This window comes from Silurus meridionalis, chromosome 22 (assembly GCF_014805685.1).
Source record: "Silurus meridionalis isolate SWU-2019-XX chromosome 22, ASM1480568v1, whole genome shotgun sequence".
NCBI lineage: Eukaryota > Metazoa > Chordata > Actinopteri > Siluriformes > Siluridae > Silurus > Silurus meridionalis.
This window is the reverse complement of record NC_060905.1, coordinates 4489078-4513121: the sequence shown is the minus strand read 5'-3', so window position 1 is coordinate 4513121 and position 24044 is coordinate 4489078. Positions and strand designations below refer to the sequence as shown.

The 24044-nt window shown below is 37.8% G+C and overlaps 1 protein-coding gene across 2 annotated transcripts in view; it reads right to left on the bottom strand.

Moving 5' to 3' along the window:
* col5a3a (collagen, type V, alpha 3a) overlaps positions 1-24044 on the bottom strand; it is a 96062-nt gene that overhangs the window by 31265 nt on the left and 40753 nt on the right. For both annotated transcript variants that reach the window (XM_046834746.1, XM_046834745.1), the window contains exons 16-27: positions 23538-23591; positions 23295-23348; positions 20791-20844; positions 20215-20268; positions 17652-17696; positions 14897-14950; positions 12885-12929; positions 11398-11451; positions 11266-11310; positions 6291-6344; positions 5985-6029; positions 4834-4887 (exon numbers count right to left, since the gene is read on the bottom strand). In XM_046834746.1, the coding sequence (XP_046690702.1) occupies positions 4834-4887; positions 5985-6029; positions 6291-6344; positions 11266-11310; positions 11398-11451; positions 12885-12929; positions 14897-14950; positions 17652-17696; positions 20215-20268; positions 20791-20844; positions 23295-23348; positions 23538-23591 (612 nt within the window). The remainder of the gene's footprint in view (positions 1-4833; positions 4888-5984; positions 6030-6290; positions 6345-11265; positions 11311-11397; positions 11452-12884; positions 12930-14896; positions 14951-17651; positions 17697-20214; positions 20269-20790; positions 20845-23294; positions 23349-23537; positions 23592-24044) is intronic.

Here is a 24044-nt window from a genome sequence, read left to right as displayed (position 1 = left end):
CATTTTACACCTTACACATGGGCCTTAATAATCACCAGCAGTAACTGATCCTGAGCTTGAATGAAGCAGCAAAAACAGTCTAACAGTGCTTAGTTATAGTGGAGCTGCCTGTTACTTAAAACAAAAATGTATATATGTATATGAGAGTATATTCAAAAAGTATTCAGACCCCCTTCACTTTTTCATTTTGTTATGTTGCTGCTTGATATTACAATCATTCAAATGGACTTTTTTTCTCATTAACCTACACTGACAAACAAACGAAATGTTTAACATTTTCTAGAGTAAAAAAAACGTATATATCTGTATTAATATTGATAGTTGCTTTAAAATCAATATACAGTGCATTCAGAATGTATTCAGAACAACATATATATATATATATATATATATATATATATATATATATATATATATATATATAGTGTAGACATGGCCTAGCCTACCCAGAAGTCATAAAAAAATGGTTATCAGTATAGAGTAGTATATTGTATTTTGTTGCTAATTTAACAATTCAAGTACATATCGTAATTTCCGGACTATTAAGCGCACCCATATATAAGCCGCACCCACTGAATTTAACAAAGATTTTTATTTTAAACATAGATAAGCCGCACCTCTCTATAAATATATGTCTACACTGAAACTAATAAACTTTACACAGGCTTTAACGAAAGACAGTGTCTGTTACACGGTGTAACGGATGAAATATGTTGTGGCTCCTTTAAGAGCAGAGCGGTATTTTGGGAATAGCCTGCCGCCACATTTTTCCGCTATTACTGCATGTGTGCAAGACCGAGGAATATGTCCTTATTATTTTCTGATGCTCAGTTCTAAGTTTCTTTGTCTAACCAGTAACGCTGTTGCCAAGAAAAATAAAAAAGCACGAGTTTTGGAAACCTGTCTGTGCTTATATGATTTCTGTTGCAACTGGAGTTAGTGAGCTCTCCCTTCACCCAGACTCAACGCGCTACAACGGCTTGTATCTAAACAGTAGCCGACCAAGAAAGTCATTGTTCACTGTCTTCCTCCTTCCTTTCACAACTATTTCTCTCGGGAGTTTATCTTTTGGCATCGTTGTGCATTTTAAAAAAAAGTTTTTTTCTCCCAATGCCGTGCAGCTCAGAACACAGGTGAGGTGCGTTTTTTCGTTTCCCTTCGAAAATTTCATTGGTCTAATGTTATGGGGTTCAGTTTTTTGGCTTAAAGGAAAAATTCATAAATAAGCAGATTCGTTGTTTAAGCCGCCGGGTTCAAAACGTGGGAAAAAAGTAGCGGCTTGTAGTCCGAAAAATACGGTAATTTAGCAAAACAGAGCAATTTGGAGTACCATACTGTATAAACTATATAGTATATATGTATGTGGAAGCAAACAAGTGGACGGGAGCCGGTTTGGGAGTGTAGGGTGAAGCAAACGCTGCTACATTTTTGCCGTACTTCGAACCATCGTTACTCGGAGACCATATATATGTGTATATATATACCAATTCATCCCATTATTAATGATTCTTGATTGTGACTGGTCAGAAGGTTCATGTGTTCATTCTAACACACTGTTTCTACACACGGACTTGTAGAAGTGATTTGTCATTAACGTGAAATTTTGTGTTTTGTATCCACAAGACAGACAAATAAAAATAACAAAAATGAACAAATTTTTCAAAATCAAATAAAATGTATAGCTAATAAAACAATGCAACTATACTTTCTCTTTACAGTTTCTGTTTGTGGATTTTACTGGTTGGTTTTTTAATGAATCTATAATAATCATGGCTTTTTCTTATAGGCAAAACAGCAGCAAATCAGTTTTTTCTTTGTGTATTTGTGTGGAATTGATTTTAATACTTAATACTTGGCTTGGGGAGCTGGTAAAAAATAATTGGTGCCATGTTTATTTAATAGCTGCAAACCATTTACTTTTTTTTTTGCTGCAAGCGTAATTATTCAGATTGATAATACAATATTAATGTATTTTATGTTGATATATATATATATGTATGTGGAAGCAAACAAGTGGACGGGAGCCGGTTTGGGAGTGTAGGGTGAAGCAACGCTGCTACATTTTGCCGTGCCGAACCATCGTTACTGGAGACCATATATATGTGTATATATACCAATTCATCCCATTATTAATGATTCTTGATTGTGACTGGTCAGAAGGTTCATGTGTTCATTCTAACACACTGTTTCTACACACGGACTTGTAGAAGTGATTTGTCATTAACGTGAAATTTTGTGTTTTGTATCCACAAGACAGACAAATAAAAATAACAAAAATGAACAAATTTTTCAAAATCAAATAAAATGTATAGCTAATAAAACAATGCAACTATACTTTCTCTTTACAGTTTCTGTTTGTGGATTTTACTGGTTGGTTTTTTAATGAATCTATAATAATCATGGCTTTTTCTTATAGGCAAAACAGCAGCAAATCAGTTTTTTCTTCGTGTATTTGTGTGGAATTGATTTTAATACTTAATACTTGGCTTGGGGAGCTGGTAAAAAATAATTGGTGCCATGTTTATTTAATAGCTGCAAACCATTTACTTTTTTTTTTGCTGCAAGCGTAATTATTCAGATTGATAATACAATATTAATGTATTTTATGTTGATATATATATATATATATATATATATATATATATATATATATATATATATATATATATATATATATATATATATATATGTCTGTGTGTGTGTGTGTGTGTATGTGTGTGTGTGTGTGTATATACAGATGCTCCCCAACTTACAAACGTGTTATGTTGTGAACAACCATTCGTACCATAAATTTGTTCGTAAGTTGTTACTGTTCGTTATTGACTGGAGACCCAAACATGACACACATTTGTAACCTTGAGTAATTATTTTATACAATTTCTAAATAGCAATTGTATTTGCCAGCAGTTTTCTTTTAACTGTGTGCGTGTGTGTGTGTGTGTGTGTGTGTGTGTGTGCGTGTACAATGTATTATATTCCTTTATGATATTAGTGATCATTAGAATCTACTAATGTTAGAGTAAAAACGAGTCTTCAGTGTTATTGACACATCTAGGAGTGTGTTGTGATTAATTGCTTGTTATGTTGGCTGACAGCAAGAAGCAATAAAAGCCATATGCTGCTCATCTTCCAATTTGGTTTTCTTTCTTTTGCCTCAATGTTGGACGGTACCTGTAAACCAGAATGATGTTGTGAAATTACACTGATGTATCGGCCCAACTGATAGAAAGGTACGTTGGAGCACTCCATTCACATTTCTACTTGAGTAAAAGTACAAAAATCCTCGCGTTTGAATGTAAATAAGAGCAGTAGGTTTAGAACTAGACATTTATATGTGAATAATTGAGGCAGTGTTCCATTCTCCTGTTCATCAGAATAAACTACACAGAGTAAGAGAGAGTGTGTGTGTGTGTGTGTGTGTGTGTGTGTGTGTGTGTGTGTGTGTGTGTTCTTGTCTGCGCATATATATGTGTATTATACTTGGGGTGTGTATGTCTGTGCATGTGCGTACTGTACTCTCTGTGTGTGTGTGTGTGTGTGTGTGTGTGTGTGTGTGTATCATACTTCAAGTTTATCTGTGTGTCTAAACTTGTGAGAACCTGAAATCCACCAGACACACACACACACACACACTCGCATCATAACAAAAGTTTTTCTCATGTTTTCTCATGATCTTAACATAACAAAAAAACGCACACCCTTGTGTTTAATAAATGACCTGAATGTTCAGTGTAACCTCACCTTGACCCCTCGAGGCCCCGGGTATCCGATCGGCCCCTGTGCTCCGGGTAGTCCCTAAGAAAAAAGAGAGCGAGAAATAGATTGGAGCGATTTGAGGCCTGTGGGGGAGAGGATTTGCACTGGTTTCGAGTGAGCGATTGCGGTCGACACGTGCCGAGCGACAGTGTGCTAATGCGAGAGTACAATGAGGTCGACCTGACGCCAGCGCTCGGGGAAAACGTGACAATGGCGGCGCGCACGCCTCTGATGGCTCGATTGTTGGAGTGTGCAATTACCCTTGTGTTAGAGCGTCCGAGCACAAAAGCTGGAGCTGGGTGAGGGAGCGAGTGAGCGCAACACAGCTGGCACAGCTGCAGCAGGATGTGAGGATGCATGGCATTATCACACTCACTTTGGCCACATTTACTCTCCATCGATCCACTGATTCTACAGGTAAGTAGAGCAGCTGTGTGTGTGTGTGTGTGTGTGTGTGTGTGAATTCAGCTGCATGTCCAGTGGCGGTCAAAGAAGCCATAATTATGGCACCAGCTAATCACAGTATTTCTACAAATGTTAGGACTATGTGTGCATGTGTGATTTAGACTGTGTGTGTGTCTGTGTGTGTGTCAGTGCATGTGTGTATTGTACTCTGTGTGTGTGAAGTGTGTACAATACACACACACACACACACACACTATGTCATGTGTATTGCACTGTATGTGTCTGTGTAAATTTGCACAGTACCATGTGGCTGTACATTTGCATAATACATTGTGTGTGTGTGTGTGTGTGTGTGTGTGTGTGTGTGTGTGTGTGTGTGTTCTTGTCTGCGCATATATGTGTATTATACTTGGGGTGTGTATGTCTGTGCATGTGCGTACTGTACTCTCTGTGTGTGTGTGTGTGTGTGTGTGTGTGTGTGTGTGTGTGTGTGTATCATACTTCAAGTTTATCTGTGTGTCTAAACTTGTGAGAACCTGAAATCCACCAGACACACACACACACACACATCATAACAAAAGTTTTTCTCATGTTTTCTCATGATCTTAACATAACAAAAAAACGCACACCCTTGTGTTTAATAAATGACCTGAATGTTCAGTGTAACCTCACCTTGACCCCTCGAGGCCCCGGGTATCCGATCGGCCCCTGTGCTCCGGGTAGTCCCTAAGAAAAAAGAGAGCGAGAAATAGATTGGAGCGATTTGAGGCCTGTGGGGGAGAGGATTTGCACTGGTTTCGAGTGAGCGATTGCGGTCGACACGTGCCGAGCGACAGTGTGCTAATGCGAGTACAATGAGGTCGACCTGACGCCAGCGCTCGGGGAAAACGTGACAATGGCGGCGCGCACGCCTCTGATGGCTCGATTGTTGGAGTGTGCAATTACCCTTGTGTTAGAGCGTCCGAGCACAAAAGCTGGAGCTGGGTGAGGGAGCGAGTGAGCGCAACACAGCTGGCACAGCTGCAGCAGGATGTGAGGGGATGCATGGCATTATCACACTCACTTTGGCCACATTTACTCTCCATCGATCCACTGATTCTACAGGTAAGTAGAGCAGCTGTGTGTGTGTGTGTGTGTGTGTGTGTGTGTGAATTCAGCTGCATGTCCAGTGGCGGTCAAAGAAGCCATAATTATGGCACCAGCTAATCACAGTATTTCTACAAATGTTAGGACTATGTGTGCATGTGTGATTTAGACTGTGTGTGTGTCTGTGTGTGTGTCAGTGCATGTGTGTATTGTACTCTGTGTGTGTGAAGTGTGTACAATACACACACACACAATACACACACACACTATGTCATGTGTATTGCACTGTATGTGTCTGTGTAAATTTGCACAGTACCATGTGGCTGTACATTTGCATAATACATTGTGTGTGTGTGTGTGTGTGTGTGTGTGTGTGTGTGTGTGTGTGTGTGTGTGTGTGTGTGTGTGTGTGTGTGTTCTTGTCTGCATATATATGTGTATTATACTTGGGGTGTGTATGTCTGTGCATGTGCGTACTGTACTCTCTGTGTGTGTGTGTGTGTGTGTGTGTGTGTGTGTGTGTGTGTGTGTGTGTGTGTGTGTGTGTGTGTGTGTGTGTATCATACTTCAAGTTTATCTGTGTGTCTAAACTTGTGTGTGTATTGGACTGAGTGTGTATGTAAGGGCATGTTTGTATTAGACTGTGTTTGAACTTGTGTGCTGCTATGAACTGTGTGTGTGTGTGTGTGTGTGTGTGTGTGTGTGTGTGTGTGTGTGTGTGTGTGTATAAAACTCACCAGCATCCCCTTCTCTCCAGCTGGTCCCTCTCTGCCTGGATGTCCCTGTGAGTGAAACACAATGACCAGGTGTTAATATTACAGCATGCTAATAGCAAACCTTATTAACAAGATCTGATAAGGGCCTGACCGCTGCCGCACAAACACACACAGCCTGGGCCAGCTTGCAGCGTGCACACACACACACTCAAAATGCAACACAAGTGTGGAATGACTGCAGCGAGCTACATGGATGAATGCACACACTCGCCGCAACTCCCTGCTGGAGGAGAAGCAGAAAAGTACAGGGATGTTGGCTGTACTCACCGTAGGGCCATCTATCCCAGGGAGCCCCTGCAATCCCTCCTTCCCTGGAGGTCCCTGTTCAGGAAAAACCACACACACACACACACACACACACACAAACACAAAGATTAAGTATATACCACCTGAGTGACATTTCCATGCAATATTAAATGTCTACATTAATATTATATATAATCATTCAGTGTTTAAATAAACCAGTCTAAATAAACCAGGAATTATTTAATTTAGTTTCATTACAAGCAACCAAACTGCACTAGACTTTTTATTTTTTGTTATAAATAAAGTCTCTCTACTTTGGGTTTTTAAAGGATGGTTTAAGAAATTGCACGAATGTTCACTGTAAAAAAAAATCATGATATGCATGGAACAGGAAATATGTTTAGGGTTGTTGGACATTCAGTAAAAAAAAAGAAACAAAAATCAAAAAGTAATTTTAAGCCATAAGAAAATGTAAGAAGGTGAGGGCCTGTACAGAAAGAAAATTAAAAATGTATGATATGCATAGAACAGGAAATATGTTTAGGGTTGTTGGACATTCATTAAAAATAAAAACAACAGAAAAATAAACAAAAATCAAAAAGTAATTTTAAGGCATATAAAATGTAAGAAGTTGAGGTCATGCACAATATGATAAAAAATATAATTAGGTTGGCAACTGGATGGCAACATTTATTTGATTTTTTATCATTATAAAATGTAATTAAAATGTAATATAAATAACCTATTAATCACCTATTAATTAATTACAATCTAAAATGAAATAATACAAATATAATAAATAAGTAAAACAATTGAAAATTTGTATTTTTTCTATTGTACACTTTTATAACATTTAATAATAATATTTTTAAAGATTCTTTAACATTTGTAAAATTAATTTTCTATATTGTTATGTTGTATTAAATTATTTTAAGCTCTAATAAGCTCCACTCTTAAAAAAATTGTTTATTTCTTTTCAAATGAGTTATATACCTCGAGTATAGATTCCAGTTTCATCTATACAAAAAAGTTTTAGTTTTTTTGCACCATATGTAAGTGGTGTACCGTGCCTTAAAATAATAACCATTTAAAATAAATGTATCACATTTTTCATAAAGGACACTTAAATAAAAGGCAGTGGAAAGCCAGCTGTGTGTTTAAATTCGAGCGGCTCTCATCTCCTAGCGTTCATAAATTACAATATTCTGACGACCCAGGCTGCTCCTCATTCATTAAAACTCACAATACAAATATGCCTCACGGTGGAGGGACCCTTCCATAAATTACAGCCGTTCCTATTACAGGAAACACTCATTTCAGAGTAACGGAGGCTGTCAGCAAGGTGGGTCATGACTAGAAACCAAATGATGCTTTGTTAGAAGAAAACACACACACCCACACACTTATACACACATACTGATTGGATTCAAATCCAAAACCCTTGGAGAAAACAAAAAGAAAACAAACATAGTCAGGTGTTGGATTCAAACCAATCTTTTTCTGAAAGCTTACATGTTCCTCATTCTTTAAAAGGATGGGTCGTGTTTTTAGATTCCATTTTGAAATGCTGCAGTAAATAATCCAGAAACATCCAGTGGTGTTTCAGGAAAAAAAGACAAGAGAATCAGCATTTCCACTATTTTATGTTATAAAGTGTAGGTCTTAAAATATATAAAAGATTGAATAAAACTTTTCCTGTTCTGTGTGCAGGAAGTTACAGCTCTACCTCTGCCATGTAAATCTGTATTCTATGGGACTCTCAGGACGCCTCGGTCGCCGTAGTGTTGTAGTTGTAATACGTCATATTCACGTAGCAGCAGCGGTGCTGAGAGAACGCGCTCGAGAAACTGTTTAGCAAGAAGAAATCAATCTACATATAAAGTACTAGTCACTTTCTAAATAATCAACTAGAGTGCAGCTAATAATAACTATATATATAAATAAATCAGTTTTTACCGATGCAAATATGTTAAAACCATTGCATCACGATACAATGTAAAATCATTTAGTTAATTTACTATTACGTAGAATCAGTGAATCTTACCATCCCGTGTTCCGATTCATATCTTGTCTTTACCCATCTCTTGCTCTTGGTCATTTCCTTCATTACTCTGTATTGTCTACACTTGTTTTGAGTGTAGCCACTGATTCATTTGTGTGTAAAACCCGCTAATGTTTGTGTTATATGTCTGCCAATTATTGTATAGTGTGTTGTCTACTGGCTTTTTTTTTTTTTGTCTTGATTTTTTATACTGTTTTTGTTTTCCTTGTTCATGTTTTTGTATCCTCTGGTTCACATTTTTCGCTAAAACCTCGGCCTGCGCTGTTTATTTTGGATCTTTAATTCGATTAAGGTGTTGGACTTTGGATTTAAGGGTCAATAATTCAAATCCAAGTTGTCACTGCTGGGCCCTTGAGAAAGGCCCTTGATTGTACGTTACTCTGGATGAGAGCATTTGCTATAAATGTAAATGTAGACTTCAGATGCACGACGACATTTCAACAATACACGTGAAGTGTAGTGGGCAGAACTCTGCCCCTTTCCATTAAAACGATTTTTCTCTAAAAAGAGCGGCGCTGTGTGACGCTCACTGCACCAACCCAAAAAACACCTCCTTTCGTGACCCTAATTAGCACTAAATCATGGACAAAATTATATTTTCCTCACTTCAAGCACCATAATTCATCTCTCTTTTACTCTCTCTCTCATTTTTTTAAGAAAACCCTGCTTTGTTGCTCTAATTAATTCACGCAGCTTAATCAGTACGTCGACTTCCATCAAACACTCACTGATCGAATCATTTTTTCACCCAGAACAAAACGTATTAAACGCCACACTCGGCCCATTTATTATCACTCTTGAAGATGGATTGAGATGAATTAGCCTGTATAGATGTTATGTCATACAGGTTCAGATAAAAGAGGGAAGAAAAATGACACTTTTGATATCTGAAAGATGTTGTGCCCATGCTAACTATTTGTTTCTGTAAAATATTGCAAATAGCAGCGACATCTGTGAGCTAAATCTGCTCGTGATTTATGAAGCTTTTAAAATCTTGCTAGCAGTGCTCACATTTTCTTGCTAGCAGGCAGAAAGAGAGAGAGAAAAAACAGAATTCTACCAGAAAAATACTTCAAAATTAAAAATGCTTTCAGTTACGTAGTAGTAGAGTATATTACATGGGAGTAAAGAGTTTAAAAACATTAAACAATAGGATTAAATCTTTGAGGTAAAAGTGTCTCAGTGATAGCAAGCAGCTCCTCCATTTTGTTTACTAACCAAGGTCACAGGAATTGTTCAATTCACAGGTCAAAGTTCAAGCTATAATTGCTAGTTTAGCTAATTTAAGAATGAAATTAAAACATCCTGTTCCCTTTTCTGGCTTATCTACTTATTCTTGAATTTTATTTATGCTTTGTTTATTGCCCAGAATTCATACTTTAAAAAGCAGATAGCAAAAATATGTTGATAATAAAACTGTTGAGGTTTCTCACATATGGAATATTTAGCACAGGTTCTGGAGCAAATTTGTTTTGCATTTCTATATACCGTAATTACTATTAAGCGCACCCAAATATAAGCCGCACCCACTGAATTTGACAAAGATGTTTATTTTGAACATAAATAAGCTGCACCTGTCTATAAGCCGTGTCTACACTGAAACTAATGAACTTTACACAGGCTTTATGAAAGACAGTGTCTGTTACATGGTTTGTATCTAAACAGTAGACTACCAAGAAAGTCATTGTTCACTGTCTTCCTCCTTCCTTTCACAACTATTTCTCTCAGGAGTTTATCTTTTGGCATCGTCGTGCGTTTAAAAATCACCATCGGTGAATCTTTTCTCGATGCCGTGCAGCTCAGAACACAGGTGAAGTGTGTTTTCATGCCCGGTTGTTTTCAGTGTGACGAATGATTCGCATTTCCTGTAGACAGTCCGAGTGAGCGGCAGGTCAAACGTCAAAGGAACCGCATCCATATTTATGATGTGGTGCGGCCCGATTCAGTGGGAGCGCATCTAATTTAATATAAAAGTTTCATTGGTTCACCTGAACCCGTTCGGCAATTTCATTGGTATAATGTTATGGGGCTCAGTTTTTTGGCTTGAAATTTGTGAAACCGGGAAAAAGCCGAGAAAAATCCATATATTAGCCGCTTCATTGTTTAAGCCGCGGGGTTCCAAGCGTGGGAAAATACGGTAAATGCATTAATTCATGTTATTACTATTTATATTTGAATGTATTGCCAATTCACATAAACAAGTTAGCAACCTAGAAGGATGAAGATTAACATGTGCTTCCTTCAAAACACTGTGACTGCTTATGCTAGTTGTGCTAGTTCATTTTGTACCTTTTTTTATGACTTGGGGCTTATAGGTAAAAAAAAGTTGTCCTTCGTTCATAATGTCAAAACCGCACCAGTCTCAGAAATGTTTGGTCACCTCCCGATTCTCTTCTCCCTTCTTATGTTCTTATTTGTTTTTTCATTTGTCACATAACAACCGTACAGACTCTGTACCCGAAAACAGAAATGAATGACTCGGATCAGAAGATTAAACTAATCATTTATAGTTCCTGTACGGAGCTATCGCTATTGTTTTGAGGTTACAAATTGTGCATGTGTGGCCTCGGTGGAAAGCAATCTTCCCTCTTTCGCATACATCTCCGAGACATCTCCGAGACATTTCCGAGACAGGATCGCTTTGATTGACAGGAGATTTGTTTTTTTGTCTAAAATCATATTTTTGCACTTGTGTTATCCCAAAACCTGGCAGCCCTGGCGTTTGTTCCCCTGTTCTTGTTTGTTATTTGTTAAGTGCTAACAGGATTTAAGCCACTCTCAGTGACTCCCAGTGTGGACTCAGTATCGATTATCTGACAGGATTACTGGTGAAACGTCTGCGACCAAACGCACTCCGATTAGCCGTGATCTCTAAAGCAGGTCAAAGATCAACCCACACAAGGAAAGAAGAAAAAAACTATTATTACGGTTTACCTTTTCTCCAGGCATGCCAATAGGACCCTGAGGACCTGGAAAGCCCTAGAAGAGTCACAGACACATGATAAGTTTGCTGTTAAATAAGTCTGAATCATCTTCATCTTGTGAGGATTTAAATCACAGACGTACCTGCACCCCTGGGTTTCCCTGCTGTCCTGGAGGACCAGGTTCTCCTGATGGGCCCTTTAAATAGATGAAATAAGCGTCATGTTGTTTTATGGGTTGCAATGGTTAGGAAATTTACAATGTGGCGCTGAGATGGCTTTCATGTGCATCGTTTCATTGGATCGTGTACTTCAGTGAGTACGGAACCTTAAGGGAATCGGTCCAAAGAGCAATGCGTCTGTCTCTAGTCTGTCTTCAGTCCTTGAGTCTGTCTGGTTATCTCACCTCTTAATCTGTGCTTAAACATATCTGCTTCTGAATCTTTATCCTTTATGCTAATGCCTCATGTAATGTCATCTAACTAGCTGAGCTAGGTCTCTGCACATTGTTTAAGTCGCATTGCATTCTGGGACTCAGCATTCTTTTCTACTTCTACGCTGGGGGTTTAATTAATACTTCAATTAATACTTATGTACATGTGATTTTTTTTCAGTTTTTTTATTTTTAATACATTTGCAAAGATTTCAAACTCTTTGTCACGTTGTCATTATGGGGTGTTTGTAAAATTTTTCAAGATAATAATAAATAAAAATCTATTTTGGAATAAGGCTGTAACCTAACACAACATGAAAAAATGTAAGCGATGTGAATACTTTCTGGATGCACTGTACACTATACGGACATGGTGAAAAGGAAAGTGGTAGCTCAGTGGATAAGACTTCTGATCGGAATGTCATGGGTTAAAATCTCAGTATTACGAACCTACTGTTGGGCCTTTGAGAATGGCCCTTAACCCTCAATTGCTTGGCTGTAGAACTAAGATAACTGTAAGCCGGTCTGAATACCGGCGTCTGCCAATGCAGTGAATGTAAATGAATAAAAGTTTGTGGACACCTGATCATAAGATCTCCATGGGCTTTTTGAACATCCCATTCTACATTTAGTACCTATTTGCTAGTTATAATAATCTCCAACTCTCTGAGAAGATGTTCCACTAGATTTTGGAGTGTACGTCTGGAGATTTATGCTCAAAATTATTGTAAAATTAGGTAATAATGTAAGCTTGTTTTGTCATGCTGAAACAGTTTTGGGTCTCCTAGTTTAGTGAAGGAAGAATTTCAAGCCACTGTATCCAAAGACTTCATTTGCAATTGTGTACCACCAACAACACATTGGGGAACAATCACATATGGCTGAAAGTGTCAGGTGTCCCAGTATTTCTGTTCATATAGTGTATAATGAATGTGAATAAATAAAAAAGAAAGATTTTTCTTGTTTGGTTTTAAAAGCTAACATATTTGAGATATTACATTTCCTTTACAAAAACTATATTCTGTCCATGCATAAAATTATTTTTGATGGGAAGGGTGTGAGTTCAAATCCCAGCACCACCAAGCTACCACTGCACGCCCCTGAGCAAGGCCTTTAACCCTCAACTGCTCAGATATAAAATTGAGATAAATGTAAGTAATTGAATGTACATGTATTTGTGATTTTCAGCAAAAACTCACCTGGTTTCCTTTAGAGCCTTGAATACCATCCACACCACGGACACCCTACAACACAAACACACAGAAAAAAACCCAACAACAATAAAATACAATATTACAAAAACTGAAACTTTTTTGTTTTATTTTTGCTCATGAGGAGATTTCTATAAATATCTCTGAAGCACTTTATTAACGAACGCGAACACTCACATACACAGGAAACAGACTCGCCCTCTGCTCCTAGCAGAGCTTTCGAAAAATATCTTATTTTCTCCTGGCCTTGAGCCATGACAACTCACCGTTTGTAAGATGTTTGGATGTAAGATGTTTGATGTAGGATCGATACCGACGCCAACCATTAAGGAGAGGTATAACACACATATAGCAGCAAAGGGTTCTGCACATCGCACACACAGTTTGTGGTGCACTTAGCTCCTTAATGATATACAAAGATGGCTTATGTGGAGATGGGAGGAATAATTACTTTTCCAAAATATTGAATGATTGTCTTGAGAATCAGTAGAAGAATAAAATCATAAAAAAATGCTCTTGATGTCGAGTTCTTCAATGTTCTGTGTATATAACTTTCTCTGAAAATGTGGGCGGAGCCAATGTTACATACGTTATATACTGTATATCTAGAAATGTGGTTCAAGATTTTATTTTTATACATTTATGCCACGCCTGTCAATATTTTATGGGTTTTGAGACACACGCATGCTTCTTTAGTGTCTATGCAACAAACACACAAGAATTGGACAGTGAATAATTGGAAGAAAGTTTGTAGATAGAATGTGACATTTATGTATCTAACAGAAGAACTTCTTAAGATGAAGAACACAAGAAAAAAAATGTGATCAGACCCACCCACAGTCCCCCACAGTCAAACCAGAAGGTGGAAGCCTAATGGTTTGAGGTAGTTTTGGACCAAGGAAGTTTGGAGACTTATTCCGGGTGAAAAGAACCAACATGGCCACCATTCTATTCTATAACACCATACAGTTTTTTAATGAAAATGAAGTAACATCTGGATATTTATATGTTTATTTGGTCAATCTAAATCTTTATACCGTGACATTAGTTTGTTGCATAGAAACAGAAGGTAAATGCATGTGTCTTTCAAAAACCTTAAAAGAGGTGTTTCCACACGTCTGGTGTTTTCTGTGTTTTGTATTGTTTGTTAAGACTTATAATCACACTCTTGTGTCACCGAAATGAAGATGTGATCTTTAGTTTGAGTCTGGTTCCTCTTGAGGTTTCTTCCTCATACCATCTTGAAAAATGTAATACTTGCACACAGTTGCTCCAGCTTGCTCATCGGGGAATTATAAACTTAAGTCATAATGTTTTGTTCTATAAATCTTATGTTCTGTAAATAATGTCCATTGTAAAAGTGCCATGGGAATAAACTTAAACTTGAACTTTTCACAATTATTGTTTATTTATTTATTTATTTTTATTTTTATTTATATAATCATTTTTATTGCTATATGTTGATTGTTACTTTTAAAACCAAAAAAAGTCAAATGATAATTATTTGTCTAGAGGATGTAGCCAATACGAAAAAAAATCAACATATACTTGTAAAAACATTATTATTATTATTATTATTATTATTATTATTATTATTATTATTATTGCTGTTGTTTGTTTCTTTTCATGTTTGCTTGTTGTTTTTACTTAAAAACATACATAAAAAATACAAACGCCTGAATGCAACTTATTATTTTTCTAGGGTGTGTAAAATAATTTTCTGATCCAAGGTTTGTAATATTCATTATCAGAAAAACACCTAACATCCTAATTTATAAAAAAATTAAAAAAATGAATAAATATAAAGCTTTCAATTTAATCACAATCTCCTACACTGGAATCATGGCAGCTCTTAAAATGTCACCGGATAACAAACACTCGCTATACAGTGCGATCCATATTTATCGTTCCCAACAGATGCCATGGTTATTTTCAGCGCTTAATGATCTACGAGGTGTGAACGCTTTTAAGCAGACTTTCGCTAGTGAAAGTTGACTTACAGGCTGTCCGGTTAGTCCAATTGTTCCTCTGGGTCCTACAAGTCCTCTCGACCCCTGAAAGAACCACAAAAAAAACCAGTCACAAAATACTTGTTTCATGGACATTTCATAACATTAATTATCCCTACAGTAAATGGATAAAAAGCATGAGCATGGCGAAGTGCTGTGGTAGAAGTGGAATAAACAGGAACTTGTTTTTCTATTACAGCGCAATTTCTTTTCTTACACAAGCATTAGCAGTTATACTACATGGACAAAAGTTTAAGGATTGCACTGTTTGAACATCCAATTTCAAATGTAGTCCCCATTTGCTGTTATAATAACCTCAACTCTTCTGTGAAGATGTTCCACTGGATTTTGGAGTGTGCTTGTGGAGATATGTGCTCATTCACAAGCATTTTAGTAAAATCAGGAACTGATGTACGTTGAGGAGGCCTGGGTCTTCATCCCAAAGGGTTGAGGTCAGAGCTCTATAGCATGCAACTCAAGAACTTCCTCTACAACCATGTCTTCATAGAGCTGGCTTTGTGCACAGGGGCATTGTCATGCTGGAACAGGTTTGGGTCTCCTAGTTCAAGTGAATGGAAAATTCCATGCTACCTCATCCAAAGACATATATAATTGTATAATTGTTTTACTCCAAGTTTGTGGTAGCAGTCTGGAACCAAATATGGCTAGGAAAGTCAGGTGTCCCAATACTTTTGTCCATATTATAGTCCATAAGGCACCAAACTTTAACATTTGTACTTAATGGTAAGGTGTCAGTCCTGTATCTGTATTTTGAGCTTATAAGGTAACAATTATTAAGGGTGCTTATTAGGTAATTAAAGACTTTCCTACGTATGGAATACAGGAGAAATTCAGAGTCGTGTTATGAAAATATGTATGGATTTAATACCGAAATCAAAATTCCGAACTCAGGAATAGTCAGAAGTTACATGATTCATGAATTACTCATTAGGTGCATGTCTCGAAATGAAATTCCGTAGAATGACAATATTTGCAATATGTTACATAAATTGCATAAAAATTTACAATGAGAAAAAAAGTAAAAAGCCTCCGAAACTCTTATAGACTGTCTCTCCTTAGCTCATGAGATTTAGATGAACGATTCCCAGAAAGCGGATATTTCAACATATTATGGAATGCATTTTGGATGCTTTCTTAAAGTTATAGTGTTTTGTTATAGAAATCACTTCTTAACCTCACTAGTTAGCATATAGTTCATCAATAATATTTGAGAATGTGGTACTCCATAATGTACGAATGAACCACTTAATAAACCGCTCTTCAAAATGCTCCCCGCCGAAGTCTCCACTTCCAAGAGATTAAGTGGTTCATTTCTTAAGTATGGAAGTAAGGAAGTCATTTCCCTTACAAATTACAAACACTATAACAATGCAGAGAACCTCATTCGTCTATAACGCTCTTTGAAATTAGAAGTCTCTACTTCCAGGAGCTGTCAATCCAAACCCAAACCCCGCCCCCTATAAGAGAATTGAACGTAAGCAAAAAACTTTGAACGAAACTCTGCATCACATTTATAAACCATAAATAAATTAAAATGAATGAAAAGTAAATTGTTGTTGCACTTGGAGATGGTGTCAAAAACTATTTGGGAGTTCTCCATTTCAGAGTGGTTTTCTTCTTTCTCATTGTATATGTTTCTTTTTTTAAGTAAAAAAAAAAGTGAGCATCAATGTAAAAGTGCTCTTTACTCTTGTCTAGGTTGCAAAGTAAGAAAATCTGGCAACCTAAAAAATGGGAAAGGTGCTCAGTAGTATGAAAAAAAAAAAGATAATTGTAAGTCAGGTAAGATAATGGCATTTGCCAAATGCGCTAACCTTCAAAGGAAGGTGTTATTCATTTACATTTATGCCATTTGGAAGACACCTTTATCCAGAGCAACGTAAATTTAGCTCATTCATACAACAGAGCAGCTAAAGGGTTGTTCAGGGGCTCAGGAGTGTTAGCGTGGTGCGTACTCTTGACCCTTTAGATACAGAGTCCAATGACTTAACCACTAAGTTACCACCTCTGCTTCGTAAAGCTTCATAACTGAAATAATTGTATGTTGCTCTGCATATGGGCATCTGCCAAATGCCATAAAAGTAAATGTAGATGACACTCGGGATCGACTTTAAGCTTCCGAATACATGTAAAATTCTGAAAGTATTGAATTCATCTTGGAATACCCCAGAGGTGGAAAAATACCCCAGTAAAAACTGCAGTGTACTTGTTATTGCATGCATCGGGACTCACAGCTGGAAGTTCATGTGTGCATGTGTGCGCTTTGTTTATATCGTTCTCAGACTTTGTACATCGGCCAAGCCACCTGTTCCAGAGCCACATCTGTGATCTCCAGGGAGGTGATTGATATGGAAATATAATCATACAGGCCAGGGTTCCATTCCTCCTCCCTCGCCAATCTCCTGGCACATCCATCTCTAACCCTACATTTATCTCTAGCACACCGGCCTCTCTCTTGCGTGTCTCCGAGTGCCGAGGAGCGAGCGATTTGGCATGGCTCTCTCTAATGGAGCTCACTTCCTGCTAATGCCGCCGCTGCTGTGCTTCACTCACCCTTTCTCCCACTGCTGGTTGATGTATTTAAAGAGGCAGCTCACCTGCAGGGAACCGATTTGAGCTCTAGTCACAGATAATCAGCCATGGGCCAGATGGAGAGAGGATAACGAGGTGTATCATCTGTGTAAGTGTGTGTGCGTGCGTTTAAGTGAGTGTGTGTAGGACTCACAGGTTCACCTGGTTGTCCTCTTGGTCCTACAGGTCCATCTGCACCCTAAAATAAAATCCAGAGTTAGTTTCTTCGTTGTATTATAGCACAGCTCGGTAACAGTCCGAGCAGAAACGATGAAAAAGTGCTTATTTATGCAAAGATATTCCCGTTCGGTCTCTTTTGAAAGCTTTGATCAGCGTGAATTGCTGCATAATACACCACACAACTTTGCATAATGAGGATCCTCCATGCAACACTGTTACCCGTGTCTGTTTTTATACAATTCATGAGGTTTTGCTGCAGCTACACCTGGGACAGCGAAGCCTTTCAAAAGCTTATTAGTTAAAGGACTAAACACTCAATTAGGCTGAAGATGAAAATCTGCATTCTGGGCTTTCAACACTGGAAAGAAATGAAATTTTGCTCGTTCCTTCTTTCCTTTTTACCTGAAACGTTATTCGCCAACTGAGATACGATATATGAACAAAAGTTTGTGGAAACCTAAGCATAATGGGACATTCCATTCAACATTTAGTTCGCATTTGCTGTTGTGCCTGGGGTGCAGTCACTGTTCCAATTCATCCGAATAGGGTTGCGGTCAGAGCACTCGACATCTTCCACTCCAACCCATGCCTCAGGTTTTGTGCTAACAGTTTGCTAACCACATACGGTTGGAAAAGTCACTATACTTTTGTCCATATAGTTTATGTTTGGTGTTTGTTTTCTGGCATGTGCTTCCTTAGTTTTACATTTATAGCAATAAGTGAACAAAAATGTAGCACTGAAAATAACCATGCAAAGTCTAAAGTGCTTAGGGATCTGCAGTGTAATCTACAGCGAGAAATCCAAAAGTGTTTGGAAATGAAACAGGTAGATGAATGGTTATAGGCAGTATAATCACTGTGCTAATGATGACTCGTCATTTCTGACTACTTTTACAGTCCTCCAACTTTTTTAAAGTCAATAAAATTGGTAGTATTTTAAGTCTTTTTTAAACTTGCATTCATGTTTTATTCCTGTAACTGTAAATTACTTTAACTTACTGTACATCCTTTAAAAAATCCTTTAAAGTATGCAAATGCAAAGAAAGCAAAGTGTTTCATATCTACACAGAGGACAAACAAGCGCTAGCTTATAATATTTCATATATCATTTAACCTCGTTTAGGCAAGAAGTTTGGAAAACTTCCCATTTGTTATGTTTATACCAGAGATATGACTTGTAAGAATCAATTCAAGGCAACTTATGACTCCATACAACTTCTTTAAACTTCTTCTAATTGATTGTTAACTACAGCAGCCTTATAGCTTTAAATGATATAGTATCTCACAAAAGTGAGTACACCCCTCACATTTCAGAATCCATTTTATTATATCTTCCCAAGGAACAATACTATACAAATGAAACTTGGATATATTTTAGACTAGTCAATGTGAAGCTTGTTTAGAAGTACAGATTTACTGTCCTCTGAAAGTGATTTAACATACAGCCATTATTGTCTAAATAACTGCCAACAAAATCGAGTACACCCTAAGTGATAACAGCTGTACGTCGCTTAACCATGCAAAGTCACATGTCCTATTCATCATGTTTTTGTCTGGTTGACAGGACCATACAAATTTGTGTATCTTGTATTGGAGCAGTTAAAATTTGGTGCTTTGAGTACAATTCTCTCATACTGACCAGTGGATGTTCAACATGGCACCTCCTGGTAAAGACTCTCTGAGGTTTTGATAATTAAAATTGTTGCTCTCCACAAAGATCAGTAACACCCTAAAACTGAGTTACAGTACAGTGGTCAGGATCATAAAGAGGTTTTCCAAGACGCATTCCACTGGGAACAGGCCTCGCAAGGGTCCATCAAAAGAAGTCGAGTCCTCGTGCTGTGCGATAGATGCATGAGTGCTGCAGCATTGCTTTAGAGATTGCAGAAGCAGAAGTTCTACTTGTCAGTGCTCAGACTGTACGCCTTACACTACAAGTCGGTTTGCAGGCCGTCATCCCAGAAGGCAGCCTCTTCTAAAGCTGCTCACAAGAAAGCCTGCAAACAGTTTGCTGAAGTCAATCTGTCCAAGAGCATTAATTACTGGAACCATGTCCTGTGGTCTGATGAGACTAAGATAAACTTGTTTAGCTGAAATTGTGTCCAGCATGTGTGGTGACGCCCTGGTGAGGAGCACCAAGAAAATTGTGTCTTTCCTACAGTCAGCTGCATGAGTGCTGCTGGTACTGGGGAGCTGCGATTCATTAAAGGGGAAACATGGATTCCGACATGTACTGTGATATTCTGAAGCAGAACACGAGGCCCTCACTTCAGAAACTGGGCTGAACGGCAGTTTTCCATCATACTGTAATAACGACTGCACACAGAGATGACAACTAAATGGGTGCTGAAATGTGAGGGGTGTACTAACTTTTGTGAGATACTGTAGCTAATTCTCACTACCTTGCATGTGTTAGCTGGTTGACTGCATTTTCTTTAAGCATTTCTTTTGCAAATTGTGTACATTTTATTAGGGTTTTTTTGACAAATATTTTTCCGCCTTTAATATTTTTAATATAAACGCAAAATATCCTTCACCTTCTCACCAGATTCCCCGGATGGACCGTGCTTTCCTGGCTTTCCCCGATCCCCCTAAACAGACAAAAAAAAAATACAGATCATCAAAGATACAATGGGATGATGTGCATCATGACAACATGTAACTCTAGTAAATTAAGCTCTAGAATTAAGGCTCAGGCATTGCTACAGAGTTTATGATTTATTCAGTCATTTTCCTTTTGTCAGAGACTTTGCTTATATAATAAAAATGCTTCCAATAAAACAATATTTCATTATTTTTTTTTATTTACTACACATGGTAGAACACCACGTTTGACTGATTTATCCTCATAAAGACAAAGTTTATTTTTTCTTGCCATAATATTTCTTCAATAACAATTCAAAATATTCTAAGGATCAAATTGAAGCAAATCATGAAGCCAGTATCACAAATCGAATTTATCCTTGACCGCTAATAACCGATGAATAAGAAAAAGAACGGCCTGGAGGATCCTAGCTGCACAGAGTCACACAGGCATCTCACAGCTAAACAGATGTGCTAGACTGCACTGGGGTGATGGGATTTGATTAAGTGGCATCCTGTGCCACACTCACTCTGTGTCCTTTGTCCCCTGGAAGCCCTGGTAGTCCATCAAAACCCCTGTCACCCTACACAAGAGATAGAGATGAATGAGCGAGAGGTAGAGCATGTAATAAATAGCAAGCTCTCTCTTACACACACACTCACACACACAAACACACACTCCTTTTCTCACAGTAAACACTGTTATGCATTAAATCTTAGTCAGAAACGTAGTTAACCTAAGATTTTACCTCACTATTATGTAGTGGAATTCAAAACAGAGTTTACTTATTAGCTGGTTAACAATATGTTACTAGCGTGATGGCGTCATTTGTGCTTTGAAAATTCTCTTTCCCCAACCAGTGATTATTACAAGATCATTACAAGATACAAAGCAACTATTCAAGCTACTGGATACTAGATAAACTTGGTTAGTATGGAAATTTCAACCTGTTATCAATTTTGCCATCAAACTAGTCAATGCTCGACTAATATAAATCAAAGTGCAAGAATGCTAGCTAACCTTGGCTAATTAGTATAATGAAATTAAAGCAGATAGCCTTTACTCATTAATGCTGGAAAACCCAAAAGACAGGATCTACAGAAACTTGGCTAATTATTAAATGAATAATTTCAATTAATTTTGCTAAACAACTAGTTATGTTTGACTAATCATAATGAAAATACAAGCAACATGATGCTAGGCTAGCTAATTATTGTACTGGAGTTTAATCCAACAACCAAGTTTGATAACTAGTTAGTTGATGTCTGGCTAAATAATTCAATAATAATTTAAGCTAGCAATTATTTGCTATCACTATTATATAGTGATATTTAATAAACTATTGGCCATGTTTGCTAGCAAGCAAGTTAGCAGGTGGGAAATGATTATGTTGTGTGATCAAAAACGTTGATTCAATCCATGAGCAAGTGTTAACAGTGTGATAGGAACAGACGTAGCAACAAATAAAACAATGTGCTACTTTGTTTGCCTCATATTACTGTAGCTGCTAAACATGCTAGTTGTATGATTTTTTTTTTGCAAATAGAAAAGTGAGACATTTAGCATGTGATAAACAGCCATCTCTCTCTCTCTCTCTCTCTCTCTCTCTCTCTCTCTCTCTCATACACACACACACACACACACACACACACACACAGCAGCTCTAGTAACCCCACAATAATTTCTCCTTTCTCAATGTCATTTCTGCTCATTAACAACACACACACACACACACACACACACACACACACACACACACACACACACACACACACAGAAAGAGAGACAGCGAGCAGATCAGAGAGGTTTGATGGCTCGTCTCTGTAGATCATCTCCATCTGTTGCAGGTCTATAGGTGGACAAAAGAAGGTCTGCGTTTCCTCCTGATGAAGTCTCACATCTCACAGCTTCAGCTGCTCTGTCAGGGTCAAAACCTTCTCATAAAGCTGCCTCAACTCACTCAACACTCACTCTCTGTCCTCTCACTATATTGTGTGATATTAAAGGAGCGTTCTGGTACATTTGTTCCCCTTGTGCTGAAGGTAATGGATCAGTCAGAGGATGTTTTAGCACAGTGCAGCTACAAGGATAATGTTTGCTTTAGGCAATTAGGTTATGAAAAGTCTATCTCTGGCTAACACCTTCATATACATTCTTCAGCTAGTGATGGCGTTACTGCATCTGTAATACAATTAAGTAACAGGTATAGCCAGAATATAAATCACTTTTTAGGACTATGCTACACAAAATAGACAAAAATGTGTGTATATATCTTCACTTCACCTCAGACTCATGCCCCTGTGCACAAAGCCAGCTCCATGCTTTACATGGGTTGGAGTTGGAGATCTCCTGCTTTAGAACTCTGACCTAAACTCTAATCATTTGGATGAATTTTTCACGCTGACTGCATCCCAGGCCCCCTAGCCTCACCCACATCGGTACCTGATAAATCTACACTGGTACACTAGATTACCGTTTAGGATACAGCAGCCTATAACTCTGTAGAGAGGTTTTTTAAACAAAGCAAACTTAGAAAGTTTTAGTTTAAGTGTTTCAGGAAGAGGTAGGTCTTCATCCATCGCTTGAAGATATCCAGGGGCTCTGCTGTTCTGAAGGGGAAGTTCATTCCACCACCTCTGTGCCAGAACAGAGAAGAGCCTTGAAGTATACTAACCTTTTACCCTAAAAAAGGTGATACCAGTCGGCATACCAATCTTATGGTCAGGTGTCCACAAAGGTTTGTCCATAGTCAGTAGCAATAGTCAATAACAATAAAGTGCATTTGGAAAGTGTACATGTTTCTATGAATTATTTTTTCAGTAAACAACAAATAACGCAAATGTAAAGGAGATGCTAAGTCCTGTTCTTGTTCTCATACCAGGCCAAATTAACACCTCAGACCTTTCAATCCTCATAAAAGTGCTTTTAAACTAGTAACCAAAAGTAAAGCAGGAGGAACATGTACAAGCTAAATAACATTGTCTGACTGAACATTAAACTCAAGAGTTGAATAAGTTGCTGAATGAAACTCACCTTTGCTCCCGTCTCTCCTGGAGATCCACGACCTCCGTCTGCCCCTGAGGGACCCTGAGGAGACACGAGAATTTTAATTGTCATGTCGAGTTATCACATGCAATATTCTTCAGAAACTCGAAACCTGCCTTGACGTGTGTTTTTATTTTGTTATTACGATTATTTCACATTTAGGCTAAATCTTTCTTTATTTCATAGCCACAGGCACCTCGAACAGTAACTAGCGAGCTGCACATCTCTTACCTGCCTGCCTGGCTTCCCGCCCGGACCCGAAGGACCTGGCAACCCGCGTGGCCCCTTTGAGACAGAGAGGGTTGGTAAAAAAATAAAATAATGCACCCAACGGCATGCATGCAAATGTGAATGTAAGTGTGATTCTTGAGGAAGGAGACAGTAATGAACTGGTGGAATATATATATATATTATATAATATATATATATTAAAAAAGTTATACTTTTACAGTTTTTCTCAGTTGCTTAGGAGCTTTTCTCGAATCATCCTTAAAATTTGAAAAATAGTAAGTGCATTTCTCAAAACAATTTGTACAAACAGCACAATACATTGAATTTCGTGCAAAAGCCTGAACTTTTCTCAAAATCCTTAGTTCATCTCTCAAAAGTAAGTATTTGTGTCAATGAACATCTCATTCCCATCAGAATGAAAAGTCCCTTTGTCATTGTTCACAAACAAGATCATCAAAATGTTTAGTCATGTTGTCAGTATGACTCTGCACAGTTTCAGGATTTCTT